The following is a 17,873-nucleotide window of genomic DNA, read 5'->3' as shown; positions in this document are numbered from 1 at the left end:
TGTAAAATATATCTTTGCAATAGAAGTCATAATTAAATTAAATCCAATTGTCAATAGGGGACCATATCTTCCTAGCAAAGATCTTCTTTTTCTGTCCTTTCAATTTATAAACTGCTTTGTCCATTCTATAAACATTTAGCAGCTTTCCCAGCCATTGCTCAAATGATGGTGGATCTATATCTAACCATCTAGAAGTAATACAAAAACGGTAAACAGACATTCCAATGAAAAGAAAGTATTCTTGATCAACAGATAAACTCTTGGATGGAAAATAGATACCAAAAATAATCACCGAAGGACATAGCTTAATATTAACATTGAGCAAGTTGGTCAGAAACTTTTCAATCTTATCTATGTATACCGCCAATTTAAGACAGCTATAAAACATGTGACATGAGTCGGCTGCTAGGGTTCCACAGCGACTACAATTAATGCCTTTCGTGGCTTTCCATTTGGCCAGCTTAGCAGGTGTGTAGTATAGATCTAGAGTAGACATATAATGTTGGCTTTTAAGAGAGCTATTGATTAGTGTTTTATTACTCATCTCAAACGCCCTTACCACATCTATCCCTTCTATACACAATTTTCTTTGCCATTTCTGGGCTTGTTGATCAAGATCATCCTGCATCCTATTGACCATTAATTGATAGATTGTACCAATACGGTTATCCTTCCTACAGCTCTCTAAAATATCATTAGTCTCCATGGCATCGCTATATAAGAGGTTTTTTTTTTTCCAAAAAACTACGGATCTGTAAGTATTTGAAAAATTCATTCCTGGAAAGGCCAAATGTTTCTTGGAGTTCAGAGAAGGACATAAAAACCCCATTTTGATACAGTTGCCCAATTAAGTGGATCTGTCCCATGCGCCATCGATATGTAGGAGGGTCTTGAAAAATCCCTGATAGTGAAATATTACAACAAATAGGTGTATAAAAATTGAATTTAGAAGTTATCCGTAAAGTTTTGTTGATCTGTCTCCAAACTAAAAAGGCAGAAAGAAGCACCTTAAATTTTGTTTTTTTGTAATAGCTGGGTTCCATGAATTTCAATAAACATTGACGCGCATGGGTGCCCATAAGCATTTCAAAAATAGAGGGTGCCATAGAGGTTTCGGTAACATGGTCATGGAATAGCAGGACCTTAATTGTTTTAAGAGTGATAGCCCAGTAATACATTCTGAAGTTCGGGAATCCCAACCCAGCACACTCTTGCGGAAGAGTACACCACTTTAAAGATCTTCTTGAGCGGCGGTACCCCCACAGGAATCTGGACAACATCCTGTCTATTTTATTGAAAAGAGACATGGAAAAGAATAGAGGAATGGTGCGGAAAAAATAAAGAAATTTTGGGAAAATCATCATCTTGATGACATTAGTTTGTCCAAATAAAGATAAGTGTAAATTGTTTATCCTTTCTAAGGTTCTGTTGGTAGATATGAGTAAAGGATCCAAATTTAGTCCAACAATGTCATCAATCTTAGGGGATATAGTTACACCGAGGTATGTACCAGTAGGATTTAATGGAATATCGGTGGGTGCACCAGTTTTAGAGTGTATAATCTGGGTTTTTGAGATATTAAGCTTATATCCGGAGAATTTACCAAATTCTCTAGCTACTTCAATTATTTTAGGTAGGGCAATAGAGGAATCAGAGGTTACAATGGCCACATCGTCTGCGTTCGCTAAAACTTTGTGGTCAACCTCGTGAAGTTGGACTGGTGGAATGCCAGGTTCTGTAATGAATCTGTTCAAATAGGGTTCTAAATAAAGGGCAAATAAAAGCGGAGAACAGGGGCAACCTTGTCTGGTCCCCCTAGTGATTGAGAATGGTCTAGAGGTATCAGTGCCTAATCTTATTACACCCTTGGGATTAGAATAAAGTGATTGTACAGCTTTAATAAATTGTGACGGGAAGCCCTTCCATTCTAATACAGTCCAAAGGAATCCCCAGTCTACTCTGTCAAACGCTTTTTCAGCATCGAGTAGGATCACCCCGACTGGGGATTCCTTCGCTTGAGCCCAATCCAATAATGCAATAACACGTTTGACATGATCTGTAGTATCCCTATGTCTGATGAACCCATGTTGAATATGAGAGACCAAGCCTGCCATAACGTCGTTTAGTCTATTTGCAAGGATTTTAGAATAGATCTTACTATCTGCAGTGATAAGAGAGATAGGGCGATAAGAACCTAATTCCTTTGGGTCCTTGTTCTTTTTTACAAAAACAACTATAGTGGCAGTAGACCAAGAGTCAGGAGATTTACCTTGAAATGCTATATTGAAGATTTTTAACAGCTCTGGTTTTAGCATGTGTCTAAATGTCCGATAAAATTCAAGGGGTATCTGGTCGGGCCCCATAGCTTTACCGGCCGCAAGACTCATGATGACCTTTTCAATCTCTTCCCAACTTATTGGCCTAGCAAATAAATCTATATCTTCTAGACACAAAGAAAGTTGGTTAGCATTTTGAAGATAATTTGTGGGATTAAGAGTCTTATCAATTTCATTATTGTAGTCATTATACAGTGTCTTATAAAAACCAAGAAATGCCTCTAATATTCCTTCCCTGCTTTCGTGAAGGACACCGTTCATATCTTTAACACATTGTATTTCATTAATGGAAGATTTTTGTCGTAAACGCTGTGCTAAGATTTTCCCAGTGCGCTCACTAAATTCATAACGTTCAGTTTTATATTGCTTAAATTTTGCTGCTACTTCATCGGCAATATGAATACGCAGACCAGAGCGTTCAGTGATTAAACGTAATTGTGCATCTTCTATTCCAGCGTTATCTTTACATGCAGTGGATAAGTCCATCTCGGCTATCCTAATCTTATTTAACCTCTCCTTAAAATTTGTTTGGATTTTTTTCCTCTTATAATTTGCAAAACTAATTGTCTCTCCACGTACAATAGATTTAAAAGAGTCCCAAACTACTTGTGGAGAGGCAGTGTCATTATTTATTGGAAAATAGTCTTTAATAATCGTAGCCATAAATTGAAGATAATCTTCGTCTAATAGCAGATTTCTCTGGAATGACCAGGATCTAGTTGGGTTATGACAATCAGTGGGAAACTGAATCTCAGCAATTATAGGGTTATGATCTGATATAACTTGCGGTAATATTTCGATATGGATTTTCTCCAAAAACACAGAGGATACAAAAAAATAATCTAGACGGACAAATTTCCGATGAGGAGTAGAAAAAAAGTATATCCTGGGTCTTTATAGTAGAACTTATTCCAGACATCAGTTAGCCCGTTATTTAACACCAGATCTCTAAGTGCTTTATAAGTTCTAATCTTACGACCAGTATATCTCCTCCCTGATTTGATGTTCCAGTCAGCTGACATATGAATATTTAGGTCCCCACATACTATTATTGGTTGTGTCCAAGTAGCTAACTCTATATTCATAGTGTTGAATAGTTCAGCATCATCCAGATTGGGGCCATAGATACAACATATGGTAAATTTACAACTTCCAATTATTAATTCAGCAAGCCCCCATCTGCCCCATTTGTCAGCTGATGTTTTTAAGCACTTCCCGACTCCCTTTCGCATACAAATTGCAACGCCTCTTTTAATACCCATTTGTTTAGACGTAAGCAAGACTTCCAGTCCCAAATTATCCAAAAGAAAACGTTTGTCCCATGAAACATGAGTTTCCTGAATACATAATAAATCAATATATAAAGTTTGGAGCATTGTTCGAAACATAGCAATCTTTTTTAAATCATTAAGACCATTAATATTGATTGTACATATTTTCACCTTTTTATCCATGTCGAAAGTAGTGAAAAAAAAAAGAAATGTTAGCCATCATCAACACTATACACTCTTCAGTATTATCATTTGAATGCCTTGTATTCATCCTTGTGTTAAACGCCTCTGCCTTACACCCCCACCACCAACCCTTGCCCTTGCCCACCCCCACCCTTTTCCCCAGAACCCCTCCCCCCACCCTCCCCACTATAGGAGGCACAGGAACTATCAGTTCCTGAAACGTATGGGTGCCGTGTCCCTGGCCCATAGCGTCCCAACGAAGAGAAAAGAGAAAGAAGAAGGAAAAATAGAAGAGAAAAGAAAAAATAGGAAAAATAGAAAATGAAAGAAAGCACCGCGGTCCTGCTTCTTTAAGTAATTGCTAAACAATATAATTTCTAAACTCAAAGTCTTTAAAGTCTAAATTTATCAAACTGTGCATCAAAGTTCTTCATGATTATTCAAAGAGAGTCCAGATATTCCTTGGCTTTAATTGTGGAGATAAAGTATTTTACTTGACCTTTGAATATAGTCTTTAATTTTGCAGGACCTTGGAGAAACACTGCTACTTCTTTCTTTTGGAAATCAGGAATTAATTGCCGCAATTGCCATCGTTGAGCCACAGTAGCTTGGCAATAATCTGGTCGCACAAAGAACTGACAGCCTAGTCCGTCCGCTTTCTTATCTGGTCTGGCGTTTACATAGATAGCTTCACGGGCAAGAAAGTTATTAAACGATACCAAAATGGCCCTGGGATAATTTTCTTGACCTTGTCGTGGTTTCCTCACCGTGAAGGGGAATCTATGTGCACGTTGTATTTCCCGTGCCCAGTCCCAATCAGTAATCTCGGGAAAAGCATCATTTAATAGATCAATAATGAACCTCCTCGGGTCATTTCCTTCTTTATTTTCAGGGATCCCCAAAAAGCGCAAGTTGCTTCGACGGGCCTGATTCTCCAAATTGGCTAACTTATCGGATAAATCCTCCTTTTGGGCTTTGAAGTCGCCTACTTCTTGTCTTTGGGCCATACATTCTTCTTCTAGGACAGATATCCTAGCCTCTGCTTCGGTGACCCTGTCAGCAGTCTCTGAGCATAGTTTGATTGCACGTCGTACTGCATTTTTAACTTTAGCACAAGTCACCTGCGTGCGTTGGTTCTCAGCTTTACTTTCTGCCCTGTGGTTCATCATGGTGTCGAAGATTGTTTTCAGTGTAATCTCTTCGCTGTTTTCTTGTGGCAGAGTCGGATCAGGTACAGAATTATGACTGGACCCCGGAGTATCATTAGCAATAGGAGCGGTAGATGCTGGGTTGGGTGATAAGGAGTTCACGCCATTTGGTGAGTTAGGAACGGTCTCTTTACTCGCTGCGCGGAGAGATCTCTTCTTCCTCATCTTCTTTTTAATGATAGTGGCCGTGTTGGTATTATCAGGGCTCATGCTAATCTCACCATCAGAAGATAGGCTCTCGCAGCTAAAGTCTGCCCAATCTTTATTTAAGCCAGTCGCTTCATCCGATGAAAGTTCTGATAAAGAATAGAAATTTTCGGGAAGTTCCTGATTATTCTGCTGCACAATAGTTTTTCCATTTTGTAAGTCAGTTGCCGATAGTGATAGTGATACTAATGAAGGAAGAGAACATGCTCGATTAGCAATAGTTCCGCCTGAAACTGCAACTCCCATAATGCCCTTCCTCAGGGGATCAATCGGTATCAGAGTTGTAGAATTATTCTGGCTACCAACACTTGTAGACGGTTGATTAAGTGATTGAGTTACAGTCATATCAGTGTTTTGATTGTTACTATCAATCATTTTCTTTTTAGCAGCATGCTTCACAAACAAATCAGGCAATGTTTGTAGCGCCGTATTCTTTATACTTGGTATTTCATTAGATTTTAGAGCGGCCCCTTTATTAGGGTTCTTACCCTGTTTTGTAGCGGTTTTGCCGGGAGTCAATGGTGCTGCCTCTACCATCTCGATCTCCTCTGTATCAAGCTCCACACCTCTCAAATCAATCCCAGCTCCGTCTTTCTTGTTGCTACGTGTGGCAATGGAGGGTGGTAGCGGCGTCCTCTTTTTTTTTCGCGAGCCGCCTCTACCAGGAAAAACACTGCTCTGCGCCCAGGACAAGCAGAGTGTGGCGCGCCACAGCGGGGACCGCCGATTAAACTCGAAGAAGTTCAGCAACATTCGTGAGCTCCGTCCGTCACGAGGATAATTAGTAGCAAATTGTTGTCAGCGTATGCTACTGTAGCGCAGCGTAGTTGGCTCTGCTCCGCTTCAACTCAGCTCAACTCCGCTAGTTTTAGTCCCAGAACGCTCTCCTCGGCGCCCTGACCCGACCAAGAAACGGTCAGCGCCTCCGTGTAACTCCAATCAACCCAAAACACAGGGCAGAAAGCAGGCGTTGACTCTGCCCGCTCAACTCAGCTACGTTGATGTTAGTTTTCAAAAAACGCTCTTCTCGACTCTCCTCGGCGCCAAAATCCGACCAGGAAATGGTCAGCGCCTCCGTGCAGCTCCGTGCAGCTCCGTATAGCTCCGTCTCTCGAGCTCCAAGCAGGCAAATCGGCAACTCGGTAAATCGGCAACTCCCACAAACAGCTGCTGGGAACCGACCGGGATCGGCTAGCGTTATCAGGTAGGGAAACTCGTCAATTGCATAATCCGCAATAAAAACAGTGTAGTGCAGAGAGAGTAGCTGAAGATCACACGATCGGCTCACGCATAATTTATCGCGGTGAAAAACCGAATTATCTTTCTCCTTCGCTCCAGGACGCCAGGACTCAGGGAGCTAGCTGCTTACACAGCCTTCCTCACGGCAGCCATCTTGCCCCAAATCACCTGCAGTTATCCTAATACCAATTAATAACCCACCCATAGGTCTACCAAAATCAGGTTTAGTTGCAATTATACTATTGCAATGAAAACCCTCTATATGGAGATCGGTAGTGGCACATGTCTCCTGGAACATTATTATATCTTTATCAGATAGAGTCTTTAACCAGTCTGGGTCCGATAGTCTTGGTTCCAGCCCTGCAACGTTCCAACTAAGGACCGCAAGGTCAGTTTTAGTCGATGTGTTTAGGCAGGCTTTTCCAATATTCTCATCATTTGCGGTCCCCTCATTTAAAAATCTTTGTTCCGGTAGGGAACTAACCTCACCCTCCCCAATGCTTTCAGTCACTACAATCTTCTCCTTACTATTATTTGTCCATATGACTGAAGGACACTCCGTTATGAGGGCTGCTGTTACATTTACTTCCGTATCATCCGAAGTGAGCAACAAATGACTGTTAGGCATCTGGTTACCTCTTCTGTCGAACTTTCTAGACCCTTCCCAATCTCTGAGAGATCCGATGGTTGCTGTCAGTCAGTCAACCATCTCCAGACAGCTGTATCTATTTGAAGTCGGAACCTCTATAAAGTTTTCCATAAATGCTCCGTCTCTACCCATGTTTCCTCCCCAGTCTCCCCAGTCTCGGTGGCCCATTCTGCTCCAATTCCTATCATGACCTGGCCAAACACGACTCCTAGGGGGATAAAAGAAGGAGAGTTGTTTGGTTTCAATATGTTTGTAGCGCCCTGTGTTCTCCAGGAGCATATATAATCTACAGTACGCGGGTCCTCAAAATTAATTATGACACCGTCACCCTGGGTAGTTTTCCGCTCTTCTCCCACCCAGGGGACTCTGCGCACCGTTAGAATCCTACTTGAGCAGTGTGGGGGTAGGGGTTGGTTGGTGTTGAGCCAGTATTGTACTTTGTTCTTTAATGACCAACTGGATTCAACTATGTGATCCGCCTCCTCTGGAACCCCAGTCATGACTACTACTAGTGGACTTGCTTCTGGGGGCAGATTGACTATACGTCTATACTCTTTTTCTCCCCTCTTCTGATCCCTTTCGGGGGGTGTTGGGGGGGCCTTAGGTGAGCTACTTTATGTCTAGAAGGCGCAGCAAGGTTTACCGGTATAGCTGGTGTTTTATTGACTTGGGCTACCGGGGTCTTTGGCTTTGCATTTGTGTTTGCTACTTGTACGGTCGTTTTCTTAGGTACTGAATCTTCCAGTTTGTTGCTTCTAGGTTTTGTCCCCCCAGCTGTTGTTGTCCCGTGGTTAGATATATTCTGTGTATTCTTGGGTGCATTTTTGGAGAGGGCACTCCGTTCAACTAGTTGTTTTTCTATATGTGAGAGTCTAGACTCTATTGGGGACAAATAGATGTTAAAAAGCTCCCCAATTTTTGCTATCAATTTACTATTTGCGTCACAATGGTTACATATTCCCCCCCGCGTGCCCAAACCCTCTACACTTTCTATGTCCGAAACCTCGTTTGTCACATCTGGGAGTAATTTTCCATTACCATTCTTTGGGGGATGGTCTGATGCTTTAGCTAGCTTTTTCTTTGGTGCACATTTCTCCTTAACCGTTAGCACCTTTGCCTGTTTCTTTTGTTTCTGTATAGCACCCTCCCTCCTTCCCCTTGACTGCCTATTGCTTGTTTCGTCTGGCGTAAGGTTGATAACTAATTCTGGTGACCTTTCTAAAGCCAAACTTAGTTGTGAGCCCGACAGAAGTTGTGACGCGGACAAATCAACTATATTTGGCATACTATGTACTTCTGCCTGGACATCTGCTAGAAGACCAGCGTCCTGGGCTTGTATAGGGGTTCTAGCTAGTGCAAGGGGTCCCAAGGATGAACGTCTAGCCAAAGCTAGTTCTTGGGAGACTCTGCGTTCCAGAAGAATGATGCATTGGTCTATAGCTTAATTTGCCCTTGTTATAAAATTATGCAAAGGACCTATGATCTGTGCTCCGCCCGCAGCTGTTTTGCTTCTACTACCCCTCGTAGACATATTGTTCATAAGTGTATGTTTAACAAATATCAGCTTATACAATATAATAAGAAAAGTAAAGCATACATATAGGATATCTGTGTGTGAAAGTGGTAAGAGATAAATAAACAAAGAGGGGGGGCCCGGTCCTTTCTCGAACGGTCTCTAACGGGCTAAAACGGGCCAGCCCTTGGCACGGGCTTCGCCGGGCGCCGTCCTGCGCGCGTCCCGCGGCGCAGGGGGAGTGCCGAGGATTTAAGCGCCTCCCGGGCATGGAAATGGGTAGAGGTGGGCAGGGTCAGCAGCAAAGACCTCTGGGGGCTGTGGTCCCCCCGCACGGCGGCCGCAAGATCTTCCATGCGGCAGCGGGGGGGACCAGCAAGCACCAGCAGTCACCAGGGAGCTCGAGTGGCGGTAAGTCAGTGGCCCCAAAATGCAGAATGCAGCAAGAAGTTCAAAGTTCCCCGATGTTTGTCGTTTTGGTGTAATTCTTTTAATGTGTGTGGGATTTTTATTGTGTGTTGTGTCTTAGTTATTTACTGAATTGTTTTTTTAAAATGCTTTACATACCTGTCTCCTAAATTAAACCTGCCTGCTCGCAGTCAAGTCACCTAGGGTTGAGCTTAGGAATAATTCATTGATACCAATACTGAGCCCTAGACCATGTTCTTGGCCTTATTGCAAGTGGTAAATGCATATTTATTACTGCTAATAACCCACTTGCCAACACTCCTAATTCACAACTGTGTGCTAGGGGGACAGCCACATCTGTGCTGTGCATTCCCGATAGGAGTCCATAATTTAGGTGCTCAAGGGAAACTGCTGACCTCTGACTCTGTGGAGCCTTTCTGGGACAGTTACATGGGGTGAAAGAGGCACATGCATTCCAAGGGGCAGGGTCTGGGCGCCACTAAAGATTATGATCACTCCTCCTGGGATAGGATGGCAGACAGGAGAAAATTGGCGTAAGGCCTGTGCATGTAGAAGGTGGCCTTTTGAACTTATCATATCTTCAAAGGCCATAGTGGGTATAACTACCGGGGCTTTGACCTTCAAACCAGAGACACGTTTGGATTTAGAACCATACTGCGCTGGTTCGATAATGGGACACTGACACTAGGAATCCTTCGGGCAGGCGGTACTGCACCTGGGCTATCCACAGACTTGTGGCGGCTTGAGGCTTGTCGTGCTCCAGGAAGGGAACTATCACTTGGTGGATTTTGCCTGGATGTTGCTGGCAACTGTCATGACCTTGGTCTCAAAGGACTCTTCAAGGGCCGGTGAGCTGGCCTCCTGTCCATGAGACCCCAGGGACACAAAGGATCTCACTGTATCCACGAGATTGTAAGGACCCCACTGGGTGCAGCAGAGACAGGTGGATGTGATTGTGATTGGGACAAGGACCGTCCTGACATACCCCATCATCTCGCTCTGCAAGAGGTGTGCGTGCGCAAAGAGCAGCAGCCATCTGAGGAGCCAGGACATTCGGAGTTCTATGAGTGTGGGGGAAGCTTGCAGAGCCTGAGGGACCCGTGCTTGCAACCAGGGGATCTGTGCTAGCTTGCGCTCCCGAGCGTGTGATATCCAAGGGGTGTTGGGGGAGTCTGATCAAGGAGCTGAGACTGTCTTCGACCTCCAGATTGAGGAGGGACAACAGTGCCTGACACTGCGGCCTCTATCCAAGGTCATTGACTCCCTTTCCCAGGACCGTTGCCACAGCGTGCATTATTGTGGATGACACCATGACGAGACCCGACGGGTTTCATATGCCTTGCGGGCATCTAAGGCTGACTGTCGAAGTATACGGCAGGTCACACCCCTGCTTGATGGGAACATTTTTCTCCAACCTTTTGTCAATGGGGGGATAGCAATCCCGCCCTCGTTCCGGTGCCGTCAGGCACCTGAGATCTAATTCAGATGAGCAAAACTAAGTAACTGTTTATTTCCGGGTTGGGTGGTTCCGACTGTCTAGTCAACAGGGCGCCAGCCGGAGCAACATCTGTCCTTAGATGGTGGAGTTGAATGACTGAGGGGTTGGGGCACGAGGCGTAGTTAAAGACCTGTGACTAATTGACCTTTCTGCAATGGGAAAGTTTGACAATAACAAAAAACTGTAAAGTGTACACACAATGTGTGTTTCGTTTTTTGATTTAAATAGAGAAGTTTGACAATTGTGTAGAACTGTAAAGTGTATATACAATGTATATCTCATTTTGATGTCAGTGGGCGTGGGTAATACAAAGACAAGTGTTTTATACAGTGTGGAGTCTTTTTGTGGCATACACAGTGTGTTGTTAAGGGGAGTGTTGTGCCAATACTTTACACTCAACCTCTGAGAATAAGCCTGAATAGTTGGTGCCAAGCTACCAGATTGTGACACAGATTATCGAACAATTGTAACGTGCTCATCCTATTTGGAACCGTGGATTCTGCCCGGTTTCGATACGTCCCAGCAAGCCGTAAACCGCTGAGTCTAACAGCCAGCAAAACCATCACTTCATAAATTCATCATCACAATAACACAGAAAAAAAAGAATCATGCAATCACAGTCGAGAATCATGTAGCTGATTTGCCTTAATGCGATATAGTGTTCTGTTCAGTACGAAGCGCCCTTATCATTGTACGTCCAAAGAGGATGGGAACTGTGGATGCGAGAGGTGAACACAGCACAGGGAAGAGATGTGATCAAATAAACACTTTAGTAGGGGACCAACAAGTCCTTTGTGGATCTTGCTTTATGCGACCAGTTGAGTATTGTGGCTATTAGATCAGTTAGCCATCCCTCAGTCAGTGGTGGCTTAGATTAGGGCCACTTGTTGCTATGTTTCCACTGAGAAAGTGCATGCTTGGCCTTATAGCTCTTACCATAGTGCAAGAGCACAGCTGGAACATTACCTATTGAGTTCTTTGATTGTCTCGAATGTATTCCAATGAGAAAGTTTAAACTTTTTTCCCACATGTAATGTAGCGTGTCACTACGTGATGACACTGTCTTGTGTCTGAATAAAAGTCTATCGCTGTTTGGATGTTTAGGACTTCTTGTGTACAGTGTATGCTCTCTCCATAATTCCAGGGGCTTGGAAAGTTCCTATTTAGGCAGGCAGGGATTAAGTGACTAAGGAAAGCAGTCATATCTCCTTTCTCAATTTATTCAGGAAGCCCTTAGAGGTGTATGTTGTTTCTTAGGGAGCGGTCCTCCATGTCGGTTACCTTCAGTTTCAAGTGCCACCGTTCATTTCCCCAGTCTGGTTGCATGTTCAGTTGCCACGTTCTCCAGTATCCTTTCCATGGAGTCTTGTTGTTTATGGTAAATCAGATCTTATGGGCTTGATTTCATTGGACATTTCCATCGTGATTGTGTTGAAGGCTCCTGTCCTGGAGCTTATTGAAGTAATCTCTTTCAGTAAAGTTTCCAGTGTAATTTCCTGGTTATTGAGGGGTTGCTGCTTGGTTCCTTGTCTGTTGCCTGAGAGCAGAGAGCAGTGCAGGAAAGGCCTGTGGTCAAATAAATGCTTTAGTAGGGGTTCAAAAGGCGTAAGCGGTTCTTGTCTTAGGCGACCAGTTTATGTGGCTATTAGAGCGGTTAGCCAGCCCTCTGTCAATAGTCGCTTAGATTTGAGGCACTTGTTACTACATTTCCACTCAAGTGCAGTGTGTCCTAGGCCCTGTATCTTTTATCCTAGTGCTGCAAACCAGATTGAAAACAGTCCTTTGAGTGATTTGTTTTTCTCCAGTATTTCAAAATGGAGGGCCCTGTGACACATGTAGATTCACATTTTTGGGAGCTTACCATTTCCTGCACTGTCTTGTGGGCCCGGTAGAGTCTGTTTGTTTTTTCACTAACAGGGTTTGGTGTCCTCACATCCTCCATGGCCTGTATGTTGACCCACCCCTATAGCTCAGTTGGTGGGTGCTCTCCTCATTTATTTCGGGTCGATGGGGAAGATCTATATTTCCCCCGTACCTGTGCTCTTTATCTCACCCTCCCACGGGATCCAGTGGAACCCCGAGTGAGGGGAGGGTGTCCCTGATTCACAAATGGGTTTGCCTAGGCTAATCATGTTTTCCATGGGGAGGAGCAAAAACTGGCTCATAAGACCATTTTTTTTTTTAAAGTAGCAGCTTGTGTATCATGGTGCACTGGGTGCTTTAAAAAATGTGTTTCCCAATGTAGAAGAAGGTCTGCTGCCCTTTGGAGGCTTCCATACTCAACATCATTCTCTTACCTAAAAGAGGAAGGATGTCTCTGGTTTAATACAACGGTACTCGGCAAGTTTCCTGCCTCAGAGCAGGGAGCAATCCAACTTTCCTTCTTACTTTGCACTGACAATCCAGCACTAGTCAGCAGGATGGAGGTGGGCTTACAACGGCTTCTGGATACAACTCAAGCTCCATCTGAGAGCACTGGGCTGATAAGACCAAACCCCTAACCATAAAAGGGATGAAACCTCATACTTGGCATCTGGGTGGAAATAAGCAGGAGTCCATCAGGGTTTATATGCACCCAGGGGTGCATTTCAATGCTAATGGAAGGTTCAGTAACAAACTGAAAGACACCAAAAGGAAGGACAATGCTCCCACAGCAGGCTCGGGAGCTTTGCATAGAAAATTGCATGGGCCACCTCTCACGCCTCTAGTACAAGTTGCCTAAGCAAAGGTTCCTCGCACTCTGACCTATGGGAGTGAGGCCCTGAGAGGACAGGCCAATATCACTCTGGACTAAATAATCAAAATGTTTAGGATCCTTTTTAGACTACCAATATACGTCTCCTGCCCTGATTAGATTGGAATGTGGTCTTGTGAAGCAATCCCTGGCCCGGCAGCCTGCTTTCATGAACTGCTGCCATATCTTTAAATGACCAAGCAAGGACTCTTGAAGTCACCGCCGATGACCAGCTAGAGTCGATCTACAATCAGCCATAACTAATCTGAGCCTCTTTTTTCAGCATGGGACCTATCACGCAGTAGGGTGGGAAAAAAATAACCAAATCAAGCACTACTACCCTGTCACTCTTGAAGGATAAAACTGCCTTCTCTAGGCGTAGCCATGGATGGCTACACGAAGCTAAAGCTCCAGTTTTATTTAGGAGCGCTCAACATACAGGCTGGGAGTCCTGCCTGCACTGAGGCTCACTCCATCATGGAGAAGAAGTGAAGGCCAGGACAAATGCAGGATGTGCAGAGAGGGGGTAGGAGGTATGGTCTACGTCTTGTGTCTGTGCAAAGCCACTCTGGGAAATCAACAATTTTACGTAGGAAATGTAAAGAGAGAGGAAAAGGGACATGCAGATTGTTTAAATTCAAGGGATCCTCGACTGAACTGTGTAGTGGTAAAAAAAAATCAGAAGGTAGAGGAAAAGGTATCGAATTTGGCAATGTAAACGATAACTAAAACTTTTATTGGCTCAGAACTGGGGCTAATTAATCCCAACATGCGAAAGGCAGGAGTGAAGCCATAAACAAACTGTCAGTACGTGGGACTGGAAGGTCTAACTGTGCTTGTAGATTGCCGCCAGGCTGAGGCTAGGCACTCTAGCAATTTATATAGCAAGTACTGTTAGGTTTTTCATATGCTCTGTAATTATAAAGCTATTTAAAAATCCAGAATGTAGTAAAGTGAATGACTTGCATGATTTGCTCTAGGTGGACACTAGCCATTTGAGTACTTTTTACTGCAATTTCCTCTGTACTGTAGGGGTTTTTGCTGATTATTGTCACTTTATGCTTTAGGCAACTGTCTAATGAAATTGTAAGTGCTCTAATCAGTTCCTAGGTGGAATCGTTATTGAATCCTATGCAGCCGATATTGCTAGTATAACGAAGAATCAAGACACTTTTACACTTTACTAGCTTCGGGTTATGGACTGGCACAACCACACCTATAGATGCATAAATGCTCTGCCTTGGTATCCTTTATTTTATTTGTACTTGTTTGTTTAGAAAAATATCTTTTAATATTTTTAATAGTGATTGTTGTGCGGTGATTCCCACTTCATATGTGTTGCAATGGTTTTAATTAATCAAGCACATAAACGATTGTCGCAGGTTTAAGACAAGCCAATTCGCATATTAATAGCATCACATGAAGTGAGATTAGATGACTAATAACCCGATCATGCCATCACAGGAACTTACCTCACATGGTTAATGACCTGCACCCAAACTCAAGAAAGACTTTGGGACAAAACATAAATCATATTATATACTATGGGATTTATATTTCGGTGGATGGGGTATCCGTCACCATTGTTAGGGAGTAACCCGTCCGCCAAGATCTAAATCAGTTGATACAGACAACATTGCCTCAGAATAGGTTGTAGAGGCTAATCCTAATGAGATATGTTGATGTGCCTCATAAAAACATGTGAGTTAGGGCAGTTACTAGATATTATTTATTATTTAACCATATAAGGTCTTTGGTTTGCTTTTGCCTTTTTGGAGTACCATTTGTGCTGTGTATCTTAGGGCCACCCACTCTGACCATTTCCAATTTTCTCATTACCATCATGCCCCTCTTGGGATCCAGCTTCAGCGACACTCACTTAAGTATTGAAATCCAATTGTTATTTGCACGTGCCTTCAAGAGCAGTGGGAGAGAAGAAACACATGGGAGAAAGCATGGAGGGAAAGAGGTAAGGAGGAGGGTAAAAATGGAGAGCAGGGAGCAGGAGAGGAGGAGAAAAAAGGAGAGAAAAGAAAGAAGAAGGATATAAGAAATAGGTGGAAAGAAAGAGCAATTGTAATGAGGAAGAAGAGGAAAGAAGGGGTGAGTGGAAAGGAGGCAGGGAGTGAAGGTGTGGGAACGAGAGCTTGACAAAGGAATACAAAGGTTGCAAGAAATAGAGAAAGGAAAGTAGAGAGTGGAAGAGGAGGGATGGAGAGAGGATAGACAGAAGGTAAGGTTGTAAAGGGAGAGGATGGATGAAAGGTAAACATGATGATCCACATAGAAAGAACTCAATAGCTGGTGAGGTAGCTCTTACTTACATATTCCCTGTGAAAGTGGAATATTTGGATCTGAGCTGTACAGAACGGTAATTACTGCCTCAACCAGTACGGCTAGCAAGTAGACAACCCTGCATTGGTGGAAAATGATAGGGGTTCGCCGAATGTGCCTTGCCTAATTAATATTCACCCAACAGTTTGCTTTGTGTTCCCCCCGCATATGTTGCATCAAAAATTGCATTCTCATTTGCAAATCGGTTGCTGTGCAAATTGATCACCCTTGGCTTGGGAAGGGGGTTAGTACATATTGGCCCTTTATTCCTTGCTTTTGTATTGCTTTGCCTTTCGTTCCCTCCTTTGTTGACTCTGCCCTCTTTCTTCATATTTTAGGCCCTACAATGAAAATGGTACGCCCATTTATCTTAAAAAAGTATAAGAGCATCATTGATGAGTTCTACAAAGTTGGAAGCTCCCTTCGAACAACAACACAAAGACCTGCACCCCAAAGAAGAGAAGACTTCAAACATAAACTTTGAGGACTTGTTGATCCCTGAGGGCTCAGAATTGTAAAATAGCATCTGGTGAAGGACATAGTAATGGTTCAATCGAACACCAAGTGAAGGGGCAGACACTGGACTTCTTTGGTAATACAGGAGTTGATAAAAATGTCTCTTGTTTCAGTGGATCGCCCTCAAGTCAATATTTCTATTAATATTTTTACCCATCTATGTGGCTGCAAAATAAACATTGAAATCAGTATGTTTGTGCTTGCATTCTGAGTATATGACTCTGCATCCTGTCATGGAATGTGTGCATGAGTCCCACAAGTTTGCTTGTCAGCCAGGTTGGGCCTACATCTTCCTCACAAGCCCAGATCCGGTTAGAATTTGGACTAATCAGCCAAATGCTTGCAAGGAGAGGATCTTATATTAAGTGCTGGCACAAAATAAAGAACTTACCAGAGAATACACTGAACCACCAGCTCTGCCAAGATCTGTCCAGCTGTTCCAATATGCCGGCAAAAAAATACTTGGAGGTGTCCTTGATTGTTACAGGACTGAAAGAACTATGGAAAACCCCACTACCGCATGCGCAATTCAAACGTGCAGTAAATAAGAGTATAAAGAGACTCTCGCACGTAGAGGACAAAGCTACTTTTTACAACCGGCATCACGCGTGCATGAATCTGTGCACATACAAATCACCTTGGTTACAAGCATATTTTGGACTGGGGTACTGCAGGAAAACAAAAGAAGCCTTTTTAAAACATAGGCTATGGATCCTACAAGCGATACCACATTTACAACCATGGTTGAGAAGGAACTGCGGGACAAAATGTAGGCGATGTGGCGCCGGGAATGAAGATATTGAACATTTGCTATGTACCTGCTTGAGGTTGAAAGAGGAAAGAGCAGCCCTGCTACAAATGTCTTTTAATGAACACAGAAAATGCACACGCACACAAGTAGTGCTTGTTTTGATCCAGGACTTCCGTCACTAAATGGGAAAATGGTGAAATTCCTGAAATTAGTGGAGCTGAAATTAACAACCCAAGAAGTCGACCCAGACAAGACTTAATGAACTATGTTCCAGGCAAGATTTGATGAACTATGGTCACTTCCCAAACCCCATTGTTTTTACTAGTATAACTATTAATAATCATGATCTCTTTCCTTTTTTAATCTCAAAACTTTTAATTGATGACAAGTGCACTTAAATGTTTCTTTGTAATGGTTTTAATTAATCAGAAACAATAAACGTTTTACTTACTTACTTACTTACATCTTCCTTCTTGGCCTTTATCCACTACGTATTTGTAGTGAAAGTGCATCAAAATGGTTAACATCTTTTCTACTTCAGCCTGATACTGCATCAAATGCTTGGTCTGCTTTCCCTTTCAGGGGTCTATATTTTATTCAAGATAAATAACCTTGTAGAAATAAATTGAGTAGGGTAAAAAAAAATTGGGGGGGAGGGTTATTGTTACGGACAGCATAAGGAATGGATTAAGTTGAGGTAAGTAGAAATATTGGGAAACTCTTATTTTGAGTGGGTTGAGTTTCAGGTGGTGTGGTGCTCTCCAGGCTACTTGCCAGTAATTCCAATATCTTTGAATGAACTTTCCAAGTAGAGCAAAGAGTCAGATGTGTGACCCTGGTAAGTGTAATCCTGGTTTGCAGTTCTGCAGGTTTGAAGGTGAGGGCAAATGGTTGTCTACAAACATTGAAGTGAGTGTTGGAGGGACTAGACCTTTGTGGAGCACTAGTTTTATTAGGATCAAAGCACAAATTATGTCTGACTGTCAGCCTGTGCTGATGGCAGTA

At 43.1% G+C, this 17,873-nt stretch overlaps 1 protein-coding gene across 1 annotated transcript in view; it reads left to right on the top strand.

The window, feature by feature from the left end:
- The window catches only part of LOC147725884 (long-chain-fatty-acid--CoA ligase ACSBG2-like), a 428,421-nt gene extending 411,095 nt beyond the window's left edge, over positions 1-17,326 (top strand). Inside the window, exon 13 of the mRNA XM_086960024.1 lies at positions 15,940-17,326. Within this exon, the coding sequence (XP_086816150.1) occupies positions 15,940-16,085 (146 nt within the window). The 3' untranslated portion in view covers positions 16,086-17,326. The remainder of the gene's footprint in view (positions 1-15,939) is intronic.
- The last annotated feature ends 547 nt before the right edge of the window (positions 17,327-17,873 follow it).

The sequence above is a fragment of the Lissotriton vulgaris genome, chromosome 3_1 (genome assembly GCF_964263255.1).
Source record: "Lissotriton vulgaris chromosome 3_1, aLisVul1.2, whole genome shotgun sequence".
Lineage (NCBI taxonomy): Eukaryota > Metazoa > Chordata > Amphibia > Caudata > Salamandridae > Lissotriton > Lissotriton vulgaris.
Note: the sequence above shows the minus strand (reverse complement) of the source record. Positions and strands in the feature narration are given on the sequence as shown.